Raw genomic sequence first — 18,876 nt, 5'->3', positions numbered from 1 at the left:
CTTCCTTCCTTCCTTCCTTCCTTCCTTCCTTCCTTCCTTCTTGGCAGGGTGGTTAGCACAGTGACAGGAACTTGGGCTCTGGAGTCACAGAGAGTTCTGGCACTTAATGGTAGTGCCGTGCAGGGAGGTCACATCCCTGTTCTGTGAAATGTGGAAAACGACCACACCCTCAGAAGCTGGTTTTGGGACTAGAGGAGTTAACTCCTGTAAAACACCAAGGGTAGTGCTTGCGCCCGTCTGTTGGGTATGAGCTCTGCAATTGTACGTTTCCCCCCTTGTCATGAAGCCTTACTCCCCAAACCATGAGGCCTCCTGTCTTGGAGCAGCACACACACCCTGTTCTCGCCCTTCTTCTGTGGGGTTAGGCAAACTCTGAGGTGTCTGCCCCAAAATTACATCTCCTAATAAATACTCTATCCGAAATAGAAATCACGCATGTGCTTTTCAGGAAACGTCTTCATGAAGGCCCACACCGTGAGCCACTCTCCCTCTGGTCCCATTTTCTGGTCACACATGTTTTAAATAGAAAAGAGAAATTTGTCCTTTGGGGAAGACTGAGGTAGCCGTGTAGGCTTTGAGGCTGGAATTTGAAGGGCTAAGTGAACATCAAACTTGACTGTATAGACGTGGGAGCCGCTGAGCTGTATGGGAAATTGTACTTTGTGTGTTTGTATGAGGCTTCATAAAATATATCTGTATTGGTTACACGTCTTTTTTTTTTTATTTTTATTTTTTAACGTTTATTTATTTTTGAGACAGAGAGAGACAGAGCATGAACGGGGGAGGGTCAGAGAGAGGGAGACACAGAATCCGAAACAGGCTCCAGGCTCTGAGCTGTCAGCACAGAGCCCGACGCGGGGCTTGAACTCACGGACCGCGAGATCGTGACCTGAGCCGAAGTCAGACGCTCAACCGACTGAGCCACCCAGGCACCCCTGATTACACGTCTTAACTTTAGTTTCCGAATCCTTTTTTGGGGGAGATAATTATTTTCACTTTTTAAACAATTAGACTTTTTCTTTAGAAGTAATTTCAAACCTCCAGAAAATCTGGAAGAATGAGAATAGTACAAATAGTACCCGTAGACCTTTTACCCAGATTTACCAGTTGGGAACATTTACTCTCATTTGCTTCTCCCGTGATCTTTTGTTATCTACGTGTGGTCTGTATGGAGACGCAAACGGTGTACAAGACATATACACGGTGTACGTAATTTTTTTCTGAACTCGTTGAGAGGCAGCCGCTTATATTATGGTTATTTACTTGTAAAAGCTTCACTGTGTATTTCCTAAAAAGAAGAACTATTCTCTTACATAATCACAGTAATCAACGTTAGTAAATGAAACACTGAGATACTACTTTAATCTATAGCCCGTATTGACCCACTTGACCCAATAATATCCTTTATAGAATTTTTAATTTAGAAATGGCTTTTTTTCTACCTTAAAAGTATATGAATGTACAGAAAGTTCACATGACCCTCAGACGGTAAACCTGTGCTGTGGCCTCACCCCTTTGGGGAAAAATATATATAATATATACATTTATACATATATACACATATAAGTACATATAAAATGTATAGTAGAACATATTTCTACTAATTTTACTCTATTTTTAAAATTTTTCTTTATTTTTTTTAATGTTTATTTTTGAGAGAGAGAGAGAGAGAGCACGCACAAGTGGGGGGAGGGGCAGAGAGAGAGGGAGACACAGAATCCCAAGCACGCGCCATGCTCCAAGCTGACTGTCAGCACAGAGCCCGACGTGGGGCTCGAACTCACAAATCATGAGATCATGACCTGAGCCGAAGTCAGATGCTCTACTGACCGAGCCACCCAGGCACCCCTATTTATTTTTATTTTACAGGGAGGTCCTGTGAGCGGGGGAGAGGGTGAGAGAGGGAATCCTAAGCAGGCTCCACTCTCAGTGTGGAGTCTGAGGAGGGGCTTGACCCCATGACCCCGGGACCATGACCTGAGCCCAAATCAGGCGTGGGACACTCAACCAACTGAGCCACCCAGGCACCCCTAATTTTACTCTATGTTTTAGATAGAACTAGATTTCAGGTAATTTTGTAGACAACTTGTTGACTTTTAACTGATCACAGATTGGCCTGGCATTTATGCTATTTGTACCCGGATTATTGAGGATGTATGTCAACTCAGACACCTAGGTGAAGTAGCTGTGCCTCCTAGAATACCCACCCCTCTGATGGCATCCTGTCCTACACCATGAGAACTCCTGTGCGGTCTACTACTTGGATCTGAATCCTCTAACGGGCTGTCATTCTTGTTTGAATGTAGATCCCCCTCACCAGCTCCGGTGCCATTCCTTACCTCGAATTCCTGTCCAGGTTCGGTGGGATGGACCTACATATAAATGTTATAAAGAGGTAAGTGGTTTCGTTTGCTCATACGAAAATGTGAATTATGGAATGACAAGAGAGAGGCTATGAGGTCATGAGAGCTAATCAGGTCAACAGATATGTGTGGAAGATGAGTTGGTAGAGCTTGTCCATATAGAATTTAATGGAGTTAATCCCCAGTCAAACGTATATGTAGACAAGTCTTTAGTAGCCTCAATGTAGGATGCGTTTTAGAACAAAAGAAATAATACTGTGTTGGAAATGGAAACATAACAAATTAAGACAGTGCTAATATGTATTATGTGCAGTGTACTTCAGGTTTGGAAATAATACATTTTAATTTTGAAGTAAACATGTTAAGATGCAAAATTTAAATTTGTTCATTTTTATTTTCTTTCTAATGTCTCTCATTCAAAAGCGATCGTGTTTTAGGCGGTAGAAATGAAATATTTTTTTAAAGAGGTCCCTTGGATTCTGTAACTGTAGCACGCGCTTGGGGCTCGCTCACTTTACCTGCAAAAGGGGAGTGTTAGAGTATGAACTCTCACGTCTCTATCAGCTGGAAGGTTCTTTGATTCTGGCATGTGATTCAGGAAAGGCCATTTTAGTAAACAAATTCCTCAGATTATCTGACTCTCAATGAATAAACCTCATTTTCTCAGGAGTTGTGCCGTTGCAAGCGTTAACTCTGATCCTGAAGCATTAGCAAGTTTGGGCGTGATGGCTTTCCTGACGGAATCAGTCGTGGACGCAAGCGTAGGTGTAAGAAATCATGCAGCAGAGGGGAGGCAGAGCAGGGATTGTTCAACGGGCGCGAGTTTCAGAGACGTGCACAACAGCGTGCATATACTTCACACTGATGAACTGCACGCTTACAAATGATTAAGGTGGGAAATTTTATGTTGTGCGTGTGGTTTGGTTTGTTTCTTTTGATTTTTTATCACAATTAAAAAAAAAAAAATCCGCGCAGCAACGCCAACACGAGTGACGAAGTGTTAATCCCTAGGTAGCCGGGGACTGCTCTGTGCTCTGTGTAGTTAATGGTCCGTAAGTGTTGGGCTGAGATCATCTCCAGATTTATTCAAAAGAACGACCATTTGCTTTATAAACTGTATTTTGATGCTCCTAACCTAAAGCAGTCCCCGTCTGTGATAAGGTTGCTGGGTAGACAGTCCCCTCATTTGAATGTTATTTGTTGGAAAAGCTAAACAACTAGAAAACCCGAAAGCAGGAGAGTTCTTTTTTTGTCTTTTGTTTTTGTTCCTTTAATTGTGAAACATCAGTCTAATGATTAGCTTGAGATGAAAAGGATCACAAGTTACTTCCTTAAATATAAAAGGCTAAATGTTTAAACGAAGTTTGAAAGGTTTAGCTGAAAACTGACTTAACCCGTGGGGCTGAATTTTTTTTTTTGCTGTTGGAGACAGTGAATCGTAGCTAACAGAGATGCTCCCTCTGTTAATATGGTAGGGTATATCCATGAACGCACTTCCACTGGAAGCAACTAAACTGACTGATATAAGGTAAAACATATATGTGCATTTTCATTCATTAGTGAGCTAGCCAGAAAGCGAGGACTCCTTAGAGGCCAACATGAAATGAGACGAAAGCCAGCTTTTGCCCTGAGAGTATTCGCTACATCCCGGTGGATGTGTGTTTCAGCTTGGTTGGCTATTTAGAGTGGAGGGGACAGGAGACAGACGCTGAGGTGGAGGGACCCAACAGAAGACCAGTACATATAAAGTTAGGACACCTAATCCCTCATGTAAGGGTAAGTTGTAAATATAAATCTGCATCACAGAAGGGCACAACAAGGAAACCTACCTTTTTCCATGCTGCATTTGGGCAAAGGACAGTAAGTCAGTATTTATGCAAGTCTGTGCCTGAAATAATGCCACCTGTGTGGTCTGAGAAGTCTCAGGCTAGTAGTTCACTTAAAACTGGTCCTGGCCTGGGTGTGGCCTTCTGTAGAGGAATACATTTTCGACCTAGCCCTTAAAGAATTTCCACAAAGTGCCAAGTAATATCAGACCACACACACACAATATTGAAAACATATGAAGAGACAAAGAATGAGGTTGGCAAACCAATAGAAGCAATGTCCCCTAGGATCAGATATCCAAGTGCTCGAAATACTGGAAGTATCAAATATAGAATCTAAAACTATTTTAGAATGTTCAGAACAATGAAAGAATGGACTCAGCATATAAATACGAAAGAAGAGGCCAAAAGGGGGAAAAAAAAAAAAAGATTTGGAAAAGTACGGAGCAGAACTTCTGGTACTTGAAAGATGCAGTAACAATTGTAGCTATAAAATTCAGTGGCTGGGTGAAAGTCGTGGATTAAACACAGTCGAAGGGAGCATTAGTGGAGTGGAAAGTAGTTCCAAAGCAGTTATCCACGAAGGCCACCCAGAAAGACAAAGACAGATAAAGTATGGAGGACAGGTGTAAGAGACATGGTGGGGAGAAAGAGAAGGCCAAGAGATTTCTTACTGGATTTCCAGATATACAGGGAAAAGATAGGGAAGAGAGAGATTGAAAAGGATGATGGCTGAGAAGCTTACGCCAGCCAAATGAAAAGAAACGCCTATGTAGACATGTCCCGGTGAAACTGCGGAGCAGCAGAATCAGAGAGAGGAGAGGAAAGGCAGCAAGAGGAGAAACCAGACTGGCCTAGGGGACCGACCATAGACTGAGACTGGTGTCCCTGGTTTGAAACAGTGGGAAGGCCTCTCCCATGCACGGGGAATAAAGTATTTGCCAGCCCAGAATCTGTAAGGTCTCTTTCTGTGGGAACACCGGGGCCCTTTTCGCTTCTTGCCATAGCATAAACTCAAGCACTGATGTCAGGTCATGTGGAAAAGGGAGAAACATGCGTCCCCTCTGCCTGTGGTGTTCAAGGTCACCTTTCAACTAGATCCTTTCTTTGTACTACAAAGCATGCCTCTTATTTTTATACACGCATGTAGTATGAAGGAACCCCTACAATTGGAGGAGGGCAAGTCGGGGGCCTTTGGGTTTGGCTCTCACTCTTGATTTGGGTGATTGTTAAGTAGGCATTTGCCTTAATAATAACTAAACTGTGAAAATACATATTCTTTTCTATCTATAAGTCATATTTCATAAACACAATGTAAAACTCAGTAAGTTCAAGAAACAGATTAGCTATAGCAGAAGAAATAAGTGGACTGGAAGACCGGCCAGAACAAAACTTAGCCAGAAGGCAGCACAGAGTCACAGAAATGAAACTGGAACTCTGTGAAGCTGGTAATGAGAGATGGGATGGGGTGATACCTGAAGGAGCAATGGCGGAGGACTTTCCAGAACCGAGGGAGGGTTCCATCCCGCTGACTCAGAAAGCCAAAGAAGTCCCGAGCAGGATTAAAGATGGGGGTGGGGGCGCAACTACCCCCAGACTGAGAGATCTGCCAAGAAGCCAGAGGGCAACATCTAGACAAAAGTGACTTCTGAACAGCAACAGGGATGCCAGGGGAGTGAATTGACGATCACAGTGTCTGGAAAGAAAATCATTGCCATCTTAGAATTATATATAAAGAACATATCTTTCAGTATTTTCAGAATTGAAATAAAGACCTTGTAAAACAAAAATGGATTTGGCCCCCCCATTAGATCCAGTGAAAGAACTTTAAAGGATGGACTTTTTAGGTGGAAGGAAAACGCTCCTGGATGGACAGTTAGAGGCGATGCAGGAAAGAGTGAAGGGCAAAAAGGACAGTGAGTGTGCAGTTGGATCCAATGCCCGCTGACCTCAGGAAGCACTAAGGGCTGAGAGTAACGATGGCTTTGGGAATTTAAAAATAGAAGAGAATTAAAATACACGACAGTAGCAATATATACACGGAGAGGAGGGACTAGCATAAAATGTCCTCGAGTTGTTACCTTGTCCAGCAGGAAGATGAGAAATCTTGATTAACTTTAGACTTGGAAAAATATGCAGGTTATAAATTCCAGAACAACTGCCGTAAGATTAAACATGGAGTGTTTAGAGGCAAACAAGTTGATGGAATCCTAAAAATGGGATTAACCGAAAGAAGGCAAGAAGCCCGCAGAATAGGGCGGAACCAGTAGAAATTCCAAATGTATTGGTGATTGTAATAAATGTTCCACTTAAAAGGCAAAGATTGTCTGACTAGGTAACAAATAGTAAACTCCACTAAGAGAAAAACCTATACAGGCTTACAGAAAGGTTAAAAAGTGAAAGGGTTTCAAGACCTACCATTCCAAGAAACACTAAAGAAAGAGGGCGCCGCTAAGTTAATAACTGATAATAAGCCGTGTTCTCCTGAAGCAGACAGAAAGATGGAGTTCAGGGGTGCAAGACGCAGTGTAGGGGAGACAGCCGTGAAGGGAAGAGGGCCAGAGGGGAGTTGGGCCCAGGGGCCGCCCTGTGGACTGGAGAGGGAGGGAGAGAGGAAGGGGGAGATGGGGAGCGAGTTTGCACCCGGCTCCAGGGACACCGGGCTCCGGGGACACCGGGCTCCCGGGGACACCCCCGCTGCTCCATTTCTCCAGCTGACGGTGGGTACACAGGCATTTGTCTGTTTTTGTTCTTTAAGTCTGAAACCTCTCTTCAAAATAGTGTTTTGTGTCTCTTCCGATACATGATTAAGACATGAAAAATATTACATTTGATATAGAACCACAAGTCTGGATTCCTGGCGAGTTTCCCTGTTGAAGTTGGGCACTTACCCCTCCCAGCCTCAGTTTCCTCCAACGTAAAATGAAGTTAATTTCTGCTGGAAACACTCCAACGTCTTCCGCTTACCCCAGTATGAAGTCCAGCTTCCTTATCATGGCCACAGCACCGCAGAGCTGGCATCCATTTCCATCCCTGCACTCACCCGTGTCCCCTGCCCTTGCCGGGCGGGCTCTGGTCTCCGTGGCCACCGCCAGTAGCAAAGCTGGGACGTGCTGAGTTCCGGCCCCCTCGGCCTCATGCCGCTGTGTCCTCCCTTTGCTTTGTCCAGAGAGCTTTTCCTTCAAGTGGATCGTTCCTGGCTTCTCTGCTTCGGATTGTTCCAAAGAGGGGCTCTGAAGTAGTTGATAGATACGTGGATAATGTGAGATAGAAAACAGTTAATAAAAGCAGAGGGAGCCACGGGGATGGTACAGACATACATCCACCACGGAGTCCTTTACCGCGTGGCAAAGAGTGCCCCTGGAGTGGACTGGGGACCCCTTAGAGGTCAGAACACAGGACTGCAGCGGAGGGGTGCGATGTGGGGTGTGACCCGGCACCTCCACTTCTCCAGCCACGACCTTCGTCTCCCTCAGTCTCTTTGTCTGCAAACCAGGACGATCATGGCCCCTGACCCACAGTCATCGTGAGGATTAAATCAGATGGGGCTCGCCGTAGGAAGTGCTCATGAAGTGTCAGCTCTGACTGCTCAGTTCCCACACTACCTGGGAGGAATAAATGTTAGATTTCATTTTACGGATGAGGAAACTGAGGCACGGAGAAGCTAGGGACTTGGTCCAGGTCTACACTGCTGGCAGATGGCAGTGTGTAAGGAATACCTCGCGCTTGTAAATATATAATTTAGAAATCCTTATAATTTTGATCTCTGCAGGCCCTACATAAGCATTTATTTGGTTAAAACATGTTAACAAAAAGTCTTTATTTTTATTTTTCAGGGGAGGTGGGAATGAAATGAATTGCAGTCGGACAGTAAAAGAACTTGAAATCCAAGTAGGAGAAAAGGTAATAGAGATCTTTTAAAATTCTTCCCCCGACCCTTTGTCAAAAGTATCGTCAGCAGAGGTAGATGAAGCAGAATGGGCCACATCTTGCGGTCTGCACTCTCCCGTCGGGGCCGTCTGACAAATAGATCCGATAACAAGCCCGTGTGAGAGCTTGCATTCAGACGGCCTCGGATGGCGTCTCTTCGGATGAGTGACACCAACAGGGAGTCCTGGAATATGAGTCACTTTTGTAGTAACTTTAGATCCTCGGTATTAGGGCTGCCCTTTCTGGATTTGTCGAAGACTGAAGCAAGGATCTCTTTGGAAAGAGAAAACTACTGCTTTTCAGCGGCAAATGCCAATTAAGAGCAGCATGGCAAAGATAACTGGTGAAACCCAAAGTGGCATATATTTAAGTATTGAGTAACTTTGCCACAGAAGCTACTACATGTGTTTAGGAGAGGAGCATATAGCTTTGCTCCTTCCTGTTTGCTGATTATGGTTGGACATCGTCGCGTACGGCTAGGGAGGGAGGAGATGTGCGTGGCTTCCCGGGGTTGGAATCAGACCCCTTTTAAAATGCATTTGAGCCTGTCAGTTACACAAGCAGTTTGAGAATCATGATTTAATTCACCCGGTTCAATATGTTGCTTTGAAATGTGACCAATCTTCTTTCCTTTTTGAACCTTCTGGGATTTTCATACATTTCAAAATTAAAAAATCGCCAGAAATCTACAAAATGTTTGTCTGAATTTCCCTGGCTGAAGCCACTGACACCAGAAAATTCATCTTAATGTGACATTTTTTAGCATGACATACTCCTAAAAATCTGGTTTCACTATAGTCTATATTAGTAAGAACCCTGGTGTAATTATCTGCTTCTGCTATTGTGGTTCATTTGTTATTCTGTAAGAGATACATAATATGATTGGTATCATTTATGGCACGCCTTTAATTTGTCTCTTCATAAGCTGTGTTAATCATGAAATACTCCTGGGAAAGTCAACCGTTTGTCAGAATCATCATATCAACATAAACACCATCGTGGATCAAAAATGCAGCATTTCAGGGGCGCCTGGGTGGCTCAGTTGGTTGAGCGTCCGACTCTTGATTTCAGCTCAGGTCATGATCTCACTGTTGGTGAGAAAATAAATAAATAAACATTAAAAAAAAAAATACAGCATTTCAGCGAGCGCAGCGCGTATGGACCTGGGCCGGGATTGGAAATTACCAACAATAAGGCCTCGCCGAGGAAAGCCACAAGGGACCCTTGATCTAATTCCTCTGTTATCTCAGCCCCCTCCCTCTTATCCTAACAGTGGGGGGGAGCCCTCCCACTGGTTAGGAGCGAGTTAATCAGTGGGCTTGCACAGTGAAGCTTTCAAGCAACTTCTGGGGAAAAGGCCGAGGAGGGGTGATTGCAGTAGCGCTAAATCCCTGGGTGGCTCGGGGAGTTCTCTGCCATGCATGCCGGCCAGCGTCCACCGCACCCCAGTTCTACCTGGGGCCCCGACTCTGGGCAGGCAGGTGGAGTAGGACAAGACCGACCTGGGGACTGTTAAAAAAAAAAAAAAAAAAAACAAAAAAACTCAACCAAGTAAATGTGAAGATCTAAGTTTCGGGCCAGGTCACCTTCCCTGGGGCGAAGGACAAGGGTCTTTTTAGGTGGATCACCTCACCTGTCTTTGGGAGAGGGAGGAAGAGGGAGGGCCCACAAGACAGATGACCTCAACCGTGCTGGCCGGTAAATTCCAGATTGATTGGCTTCAAACTCCAGTCCTGGAGAAGCTGAAACTTCAAATAAGTCTTGGTTTGCTCTGCTGAGGACAAGGGACTCCACTGAGTGCCTGTGGCTTTCTTTTGAACAGGACCGGTCGGCTCTGGGTTTCCGTCTTGGAGCTTTGCCACTCACCAGCGGCCTTGACAAGTCTTTATCACTGGCTTTCCCTTAGCGGGGCTAATAGCACCACCTTGAAGTATAACTGAGCTCAAGGGGTTCGCCGCTTGGGGTGCGTCAAACTGAACACAGCCCAAGGAAATGTTGAAAGCAGAGAACTTTGCGTGACCTGTGACAAGGAAGGAGACGGGAGACAGTTCTCAAAGCCCCGTCTCCCTGTGGGGTTAGTACAGGAAGCTTTCATTCCGTGTGTCGCGGACAGGGGCAGGAGCTGACGGAGGCACTTTTGGTTCAGTGGGACATGCCGGCGTGTCAGCGTGCTGGGCTGCATACACCGTATGTTTAAAAAAATGGCGGAAAGCTCTGCCTGTGGGAGGCGCTCTCAGTATTCTAAGGAGCGAAGGGTAACTTCAGGGCAACTCGGGGGGCTTCTGCACGGGTCCTCAGCTCCAGTCGGGCTCATACTGGCTCTAGCAGGGGGCTCTCCGGTGAAGCGTCTAGCTGGATGTCTTCTTGGCCGGACCTGTCGGCTCCGCAGAACAAAACACATCCTTCCCCTCTTCCCTTCTGCTGGTAGCTTTTCTCCCTCCTATCTGAGTCACTTCCCGTGGCATCCTGGTTCCCAGAAGCGCTGTTGTGTGCCTTACAGATACCCGGTGTGTAAAGCACCTGGAACAGTTGGACAATGCCAGCTATCCCAGTCTCGTTATTGCGGCAGCTGCCTTTGAAGGATAGACGGGAACGCCAATGGATCTCCTCCCTTCCCACCCACTCCCCAAATAAACAGAACCAGATATCCTCACCTGTTAGCTGTGTGCAATAGCGTATTTCCAGTTAAGGCTACTGTCCTGCGAACGGCCCCCACAGGAGCGCCGGTGGCTGCGACGAATGCCTGGGAGGTTTTTTTTATTTTTATTTTTATATATAACTTCTTGTCAAATTGGTTTCCATGCAACACCCAGTGCTCATCCCGACTACCTGGGAGTTATTAGAAACAGGGTCTCTTTAGACATGTGTTGTCACTGCCGGGTGATCTATATGGTTTGGGAGAGCTCATTATTTTGTTTTAAATATAAGTCCGCGTGGCTTGCCAGAGCCAAGAATGTGTGCAAGTGTCTCTGAATTTTGGGAGCCAAAATTTTGCTAACTGTGTGTGTGGTCTAGCCTTCCTAAGCCGACAGATAGTTAGCAGTCAGGGCCCCAAACTGACTGAACCCCAGTGCTTGTGTTTCCTCATCGTTTCCCCTGCAGTGAGCTTGGTCTGATGGCTGGTTCCTCGGCCTTTCCCTTCTTCATGGGCACTCTGACCCTCCAATAGGTGTTTACATTCCCGCTCGTTGTCCGGTTGAACCCTTGGGCTCTCTGAGCCTTGTTCTCTCCATCAATCACGGGGTGGGATAGGGCGGGCCAGACTGGATGATCCCCAGGTCCCGCCTCTCCGTCTTCTGGTGAGTGTGACCCATGGCTTCACGGGAAGAGGTTGCCGTCTGATCGCGGCGGGCCCTGTGTGTGGGAGAAGAGAAGCTGTGTTAGCCCAGGTAGTCCTCAGGGCGTCACATTCTGGCTCCGGCTGGTCCCGGTCCCCTGATGGCGCTGCACTGGGTCCTACTCGGTAGGGGCTCTGAGTCCTGTGCTTTCCTTTCTTGCTCTCACTCCCTCGATCCTTGCTTTTCATTTGGTCACAGATACGTTCTTTCCTTTGCGCCTCTTCTGTGCCGTGCCTTGGCGTCTGCTTGACGGGTCCTTGAGGTCTCTGGTCTATTCAATTCCCTGCTCTCATAGTCTCCTAGGGAAGCAGAGGCATTTAGCGGGAATCAGGCACACCTGGCCTGAACCGACCCTGATTACTTCCTGGGGTTGTGGCCTGACTCCGTCCCCTGAAGCACGGGGCCACCAGAGGGTAGCTCTCGGAACAGAAACGGAAAATGGAGGGTTTTGTTAGAAGGAGAAGGGAATAGGGGCAAGGGGATTTGCAGAAGGGGACCAACAGCACCCGCTTCAGCCTCCTGCCGAAAGGATCCCGCCGCCCCCGGGCCTTAATCCTTTGGACACTATGTAATTTTTTGAATTTTACCAGCTCTATGAATAATAGCACTGATTGAGCGCTTACTAGGAGCTGCTCTAAATGTCGTATGGTGTTAAATTATTTCGTTCAAGGGGCGCCTGGGTGGCTCAGTCAGTGAAGTGTCCGACTTCAGCTCAGGTCGCGATCTCGCGGTCCGTGAGTTCCAGCCCCGCGTCGGGCTGTGTGCTGACAGCTCAGAGCCTGGGGCCCGCTTCGGATTCTGTGTCTCCTTGGCTCTCTGCCCCTCCCCTGCTTGTGCGCATGCTCGCTCTCTCTCTCTCTCCGTCTCTCAAAAATAAATAAACATGAAAAATATTTTTAAAATTACTTCATTCGAGGGGAGCCCCACAAGGCAGGTGCCATCCCTGCCCCACACTGATATGGAGGGAAACGACAGAGGGTGAGCATCGTGACCAAGGCTGCGGCGCTTGGCCGCTTGGCTGCGGAGTCCTCGCCCTTAGCCAGTAGGCCCCCCGGCCTCTTGGAGGCCCGGTTAGAAAAGAACCGGTATTGATGCTTCCTTTGCATTCGGCAGACGTGACTCTTTGTTATGCCCGCGGGTAGACCAGGCCAGCACAGAGAAGTGTCTCGCTCACCTTCGCCGTGAGCCATCTTTTTGTACAAGTGACGTCTACTTCAAGGGGGCATTTGGGACTTTTCTTCCTGTCCGCACTCTGACGTCCTGCCTTTGTCGCCGTTCTGCCCACATCCTCAGGCTTTTCTGCTCCACGCCTGTCCTGCACGTCTCCAGCTTCATCCTGCGCCAGTGGCAGGGGTCAAGGCCTAGGACATTCTTCAGGGGAAGAATCTCCCGGGAAAGAAAGGACCAAGGCAAAGCTTCAGCGCTGCCGGGCCAACTAAGTTTTGGTCTTTGTACTCTGTCTTATCTCCTACCAACTCCCCCCACCAAGGGTGAGGTGGAAATGCCAGAAAATCTCATGCTGCTACTTGAGGTGGGGCGGGTGCTCATTATGGGCCGGGACCAGGGAGTTCCTGAGAGACAGGAAGCTGTTCTGAGCCATATAAGAACGCAGGGTACGTCTGGAGACGTCACGACCCTTCCCCACGGCCCCATCTACAAAAACAAAACAAAACAAAACAAACCTGCATAATTCAGTTAAAGACACAAAAGAAGAAAACAAAAAAACAAAACCCAGACACATCCAGCGCCCCAGGCTGTTTGCTCTCGACCACGTCACCACCCAAATCAGGGACGCTTTTTTTAAGCCTGGGCGCCATGATGTCAGAACATCTGGTCCACCCAGTCAGCCGTGACTAGTGCGTCTGTTGGACACCAAGTGATCTGACACAAGTTTTTATGGGATTACCCTGGTGCCTTGGAGTTGGATGGATGCAGCCCGAGTCATTTCCGAAGCAATTAGTAAATAATGAGGGGTCCCGAGCTGCTTGCTTGGTTTGTTATATCCTCGTGCGGAAGAGACAAAAGTAATGGGTCGATTCATTTTCTCAAATAGGTGAGTTTTCCTAAAAAAAAAAGAAAAGAAAAGAAATTAAAAAAATTATTGCTTGAGAAATAAAGCAACAGTCATTAGAATCACAACCATTTCATAAACGTACCTTCACATTATACCACCACATTAGCATGAACAAATGTACCAGAATGCAGTCTGTTTGCCTAATAAAAAGACTGTGTCAAACTCAAAATGAGGCCATTTACTAAAACATACAAGCTCTTGGTTAATTTATAATATTCTCCTAATCCCACTTTTATCACCTGTCCTTCGGTGCACTTGGTATTAATTGCCTATTATAGCAGGTATTTGAACACATCTCCTCTTTCGTCTGAAGAAAATATTAGCATATCGTAGAGCTGTTGGGACAGATTGTATCCGAGCCACTTTTTCCTCCCCGCAGAAAAGCCTATCAATCATAACTGAATATAGTGATTAATAATGTCACATCTCTTATTCGTGTGTCTGTGCACAACTAAATGAAGTAGAATGCTTACATTCTGATCTGGAGAATCTCACATAACAAAATCATCGGTTGCCATTTTCAAAAAAAATTGGATTGAAGATGCTTCTCTCCCAGGACCTATTTTTGGTTGCTCTATTATTAATTCACTAAAGGCTCTGTCAGGAAGCTAACACAAAGATTCTGTGACATCAGAATTTGTATCATTTCAGACTAAGTTTACGGTTTTCTGTTTTTTCTCATTAGGTTATTTATTTTTGAGAGTGAGAGAGGCAGAGGGTGAGCAGGGGGAGGGGCAGAGAGAGAGGGAGACACAGAATCCGAGGCGGGCTCCAGGCTCCGAGCTGTCAGCACAGAGCCCGACGCGGGGCTCGAACCCACGAACCGCCAGATCGTGACCTGAGCTGATTTCGGAAGCTCAACCGACTGAGCCACCCAGGTGCCCCGTTTTTGTTTTTGTTTTTGTTTTTTTAATCTTCTTGCATGTGGCAAAATCAATACTTCAGTCAAGATCGTAGGGGAGATGGGCTGGGGCCCTCGGGCCACCACTCACTGTCCAAACGCCCCTGTGCAAGCCAGTGTCTCTGGAGGCTGTTTCCTCGGCTGTGAAATGGAGAAACGATACTGCGAAGTTTTTCCAATATTGTCGAGATTCTTGGTGGCAATACACATGAAATGAACTTGCTGTAGTGCTGGGGCCATAGAAGTTACTCAAAAAATCGGGAGTCTGCATTTGGAGGAGAGAAGACGTGAGTTGTCACGTGGAAAGTGAAATGATGGCATGTGGTCACTTGTGGTTTTAGGCCACAAAGAGAGCTCTGTGCCCCAGGCACGTCTGGGCTCCGGACTCACCACTGTGTGCAGAGCAAATGGCAACTTTTCCTTATATCTTATTTGCAATTTTTCCTTACTGGCCCTTCGTCCACGTCCAGTCCATCAGCAAGTCTGTCTGCTGTGTCCTTGGGCCGTATCTGGAACCCATCCACCTCTTCCGTCCCCGCTGCCACCGATGTCCCCACCCTGTGCTTTGTCAGAAACCCCCGGACTGCTTTTCCTGTTCCTGCCCGGGCCCCTTACACTATTCTGCAGGACACCCAGAGTTATCTGTTCAAAACAGATGTCAGATCTCACCAGACCCCTCTGGTTAAGATGTCCTGTGGCTCTTGGTTGCCCATCGAGGAAACATCCCCCAAGCATCCCGGCTTATAGTGCTCAGCATGGGAGCTCTCTCCAGGGAGATTTTTTTTAATGTTCATTTTTGAGAGAGACAGACAAAGCGTGAGCAGGGGAGGGACAGAGACAGAGAGGGAGACACAGACTCCAAAGCAGGCTCCAGGCCCTGAGCTGTCAGTACAGAGCCCGACACGGGGCTCAAACTCATAGACCGTGAGATCATGACCTGAGCCGAAGTCAGATGCTTAACTGATTGAGCCACCCAGGTGCCCCCAGGGAGATTTTTTTTTGACCAGCCTATCTAAAATTCCATATTTCCCCCAACACTTAGAACATTCTGAGGTTTTGGTGTGTTTACGTGTTTATCACTAAGATAGATGTTCCCCGGGGAGCGGGTGCCTTCTCTGTCTTGCTCACTGTTGTAACTTTAGTGCCTTGAGCTGATCCTGGCACTTAGGGTGACCTCAGCAAACATTTACTAAATGGATAAATAGTTCTGTAGGAAAGGTTCCCAGTAATTAGAGTAGCTGGGAATCACTGCATGGGACAGGTGAGACTGGTGGTCAAGGTGGGCCTTGGATGGGGTTTCAGTGTGCTGAGGACAGAGCAAGAAATGGGATGTGGGGTAGCTTTATAGATTTGGCACCTTTAAAAAATATATATACAGATTAAAAGAAAATTTTTTAAGTTTATTTAAAATTTTTTTTTAACATTTTATTTATTTTTGAGACAGAGAGAGACAGAGCATGAATGGGGGAGGGGGCAGAGAGAGAGGGAGACACAGAATCAGAAGCAGGCCCCAGGCTCTGAGCCATCAGCCCAGAGCCCGACGCGGGGCTTGAACTCACGGACCGCGAGATTGTGACCTGAGCTGAAGTCGGACGTTTAACCGACTGAGCCACCCAGGCGCCCCGAAAATTTTTTAAGTTTATTTATTTTGGTGGGGGGGGGGGAGAGGGGGAGAGGGGGTGTTCAGGAGGGGGGGGGGCAGAGAGAAGGGGAGAGAGAGAGAGAGAGAGAGAGAGAGAGAGAGAGAGAATCCCAAGCCGGCTCCGCACTATGAGCACAGAGCCCGATGAGGGGCTTGAACTCACAAACTTCGAGATAACAACCTGAGTCGAGATCGAGAGTCAGTCGCTTAACTGACTGCCCCACCTGGGGAACCCCTAGATTTGGGACTTTTAAAACCCCTTGTTGTTTAGACGTGGGGCTTATTTTCATGGCTGTGTCAGAAGTTCCGTGGTAGCTAAAACCTCTTATTGGAAGTCTTTATGTGTCGCAGGTAAACCTTCTGCAAATAAAAATCAAAGGTGGGAGAAGGTTTACCTGGCCTATGGTGTATGTAGCGACGAGTTTCCCTCTTCATTCTGGCCGCAAGGAAACCCAAAGCCAGGTTTTTGGAGTTTTGTTCCGTCGTAGCAACTCTTGACTCTTTGGTTGCTTTAGCTCTTTTCTCAGCACCCTCTTCTCTGTTCCCGTGGATCTCATTTAACTGTCCTTTTGTGGAAGCTTGTTCAGTTTTCGGTAAAGGCAAGATTTGTCCGCGTTCAGTGAGTAAATGCATCGTTCTGGGCCCGTGGGGGCGAGCGTCAGAGCGGCGAGAGGAAGCGTCAGCCCTGGGCACCGAGGCGCAGCCTTTGTTAAAGGTGAACAACGCCCGGCCGCTGCCCCTCCCATGCGTCCCCAAATTGAAAGTTTGCGTTTATGGGGTTCTGAATGCAGTCTAATTTTTTCCTATCTGGTTTGGCTCATCTCTACCAGCTGGTAAATAGGAAATGTTCACGGTAGGAAGCCAATACTCTGCAGAGTGGAAACAGATGGAATCGATATAAAGTGACAAGCTAGACTGTGCTATTGAGAATACAGAGCCAAAAGTAAGAACATAACAGTCGAGCTACTTATTCCGTTCCAGTTCATTTAGTCCTGAATAGCGCCTCATATCTGCACAGCTGTGTTGTTCTTTTTTTTCCCTCTTTCTTTCTTCTGGGTTGATAATGACAATTTCAAAGAAAAACTTTAATTAAAGATTTTATACGAAATAGCCAAAAGTAGGATAATAAGGAAAATGAGCACTGATGTGTTTATTGTAAGAAAAATCCTCTTGCACGGTTTCATTTAAAAAAATTTATTCCTTAAATTTAAAATGAATGTAGTCGTGGTGACAGAAAGGTGCCAGACTGACAGCCGTGGATGCTGAACCCTTCCATTTTGGCTGCAGAGCCAAGACTTAGAAGCTGCTAGAAGCCCCCTCCCCTTGGGGCTCTGTCCCCAGGCAGGCGGGGAGAATGCCGCGCTGACCCCCTTGTGCTAGAAACCGGGCAAGGAAGGGTGATTCCGGGGGAGGAACCGCACAGAAAATAGCTAAACGGGAGCCAGTGAGATACCACCGTGGCCGCTTCGAGTCAATTTACTGTTCGGGTTGTGCTCTGGCATGAAGAAGCTTGGCCTTCCTCCGGGAAGGGCCACATCGGAGCCGGGTCTAGAGAAGGATTATTTTGCAGCCTAGCTGGGGCTTCTGGGCTTCTGGGAGGGAACATTAGGCCTTTTCTCACCTCCTTTAACGTCTGGGTGGTCATATTTATTTGGGTTCACAGCTTTCCTTCCCGGAGCCCGAAGTGCCATAAAAAGAATTTTCAACAAAGAACCGTAGAGTACAAATAACAGCCACTGTTAGCAGTTTATTGAACCATCTGAACTCGGTGGGGTACAAATATGAAGCAGCTTGATTGCTTCTTCTCACTGTTCTTAAGCAGCCGCTAGCAAATTTGCCTTTTCGTCCCTTAAGCGTATCTCAGGCAGGTCTCCTGGCTCTCTGGCCACATTTACTTACGCACACGTCTCGCACGGCCTAGTCCGGTTTCAACCTTGAGCTCAGGCCCAGCTCAGCTGGCCACCTCCTCCCCTTCCCGCTGCGCGAGCGGTGCACGACCGGCTTACCCTCTGGTCCTTCTCTCCCTCTCCCCCCGTGACCGTCGGGGTCTGTGATGAGGGCCGAGGAAAGGGAACATGTCTTTCTCTCTCTGCACTGGTGTCCTGGTGTCCTCTGTGGGCAGCATATAAAGGCTCCTCCCTTATAGGGCACAGGGGCAGTTATGAGGACCGTGCTGTGTGGGCCTTCAAACCATGTGGTTCCCTGATGCAGAGGTTCAGTCCTGGCTTAACGCCCTCTGGACCTCCTCAGCTCTACTCCTGGTGGTCCAGTGCACATCCTCAGGTGCGTGGGTCCCTTACCTGAGGAGCAGCCCCTGGGAGCGGGACAACTCAAGCCCTGCCTTTCTTGGTCTCCACTTAACCCGTGGAAAACTTACACGTTCCATCCATACCAAGAGTAGGCTTGCAGGCTGCTCTGACCTGCCCCTCCCACTCTGCTGTCTCTGTCCCGTTCAGCTTACCCCAGGATGATATACAGCAGATCACTGAGTCCACTGGGAAATGAGATCCCTACACATCCTTCTTGTAGTTACCTGTCCTATCTGTACAAGGACTTACTTGGCCTACTAATGTCTCTTTCCCCCCATAAATGCTGTAGTCACCCCATCCATCCATCTGTCCATCCATAATCTATCCATCATCCTTTTATCCATCCATCCGTCATCCATCCATCCATAATCATCTATCATCCATTCTTTTATCTATTTATCCATCCATCTATCCATCTATTCTTCTATCCATCCATCCATCCATATTCCACCCATCATCCATTCTTTTATCCATCCATCCATCATCCATCCAT

General features: G+C 47.1%; 1 protein-coding gene across 8 annotated transcripts in view; it reads left to right on the top strand.

The window, feature by feature from the left end:
- The window catches only part of EFCAB6 (EF-hand calcium binding domain 6), a 244,502-nt gene that overhangs the window by 42,315 nt on the left and 183,311 nt on the right, over positions 1-18,876 (top strand). For 7 of the 8 annotated variants that reach the window (XM_049626480.1, XM_049626482.1, XM_049626481.1 and 4 more), the window contains 2 exons: positions 2,307-2,395; positions 8,026-8,092. In XM_049626480.1, the coding sequence (XP_049482437.1) occupies positions 2,307-2,395; positions 8,026-8,092 (156 nt within the window). Of the gene's footprint in view, positions 1-2,306; positions 2,396-3,030; positions 3,125-8,025; positions 8,093-18,876 lie in introns of those variants that run through there. The other variant, XM_049626485.1, reaches the window with a different exon arrangement.

Source organism: Panthera uncia, chromosome B4, assembly GCF_023721935.1.
Source record: "Panthera uncia isolate 11264 chromosome B4, Puncia_PCG_1.0, whole genome shotgun sequence".
NCBI lineage: Eukaryota > Metazoa > Chordata > Mammalia > Carnivora > Felidae > Panthera > Panthera uncia.
Note: the sequence above shows the minus strand (reverse complement) of the source record. Positions and strands in the feature narration are given on the sequence as shown.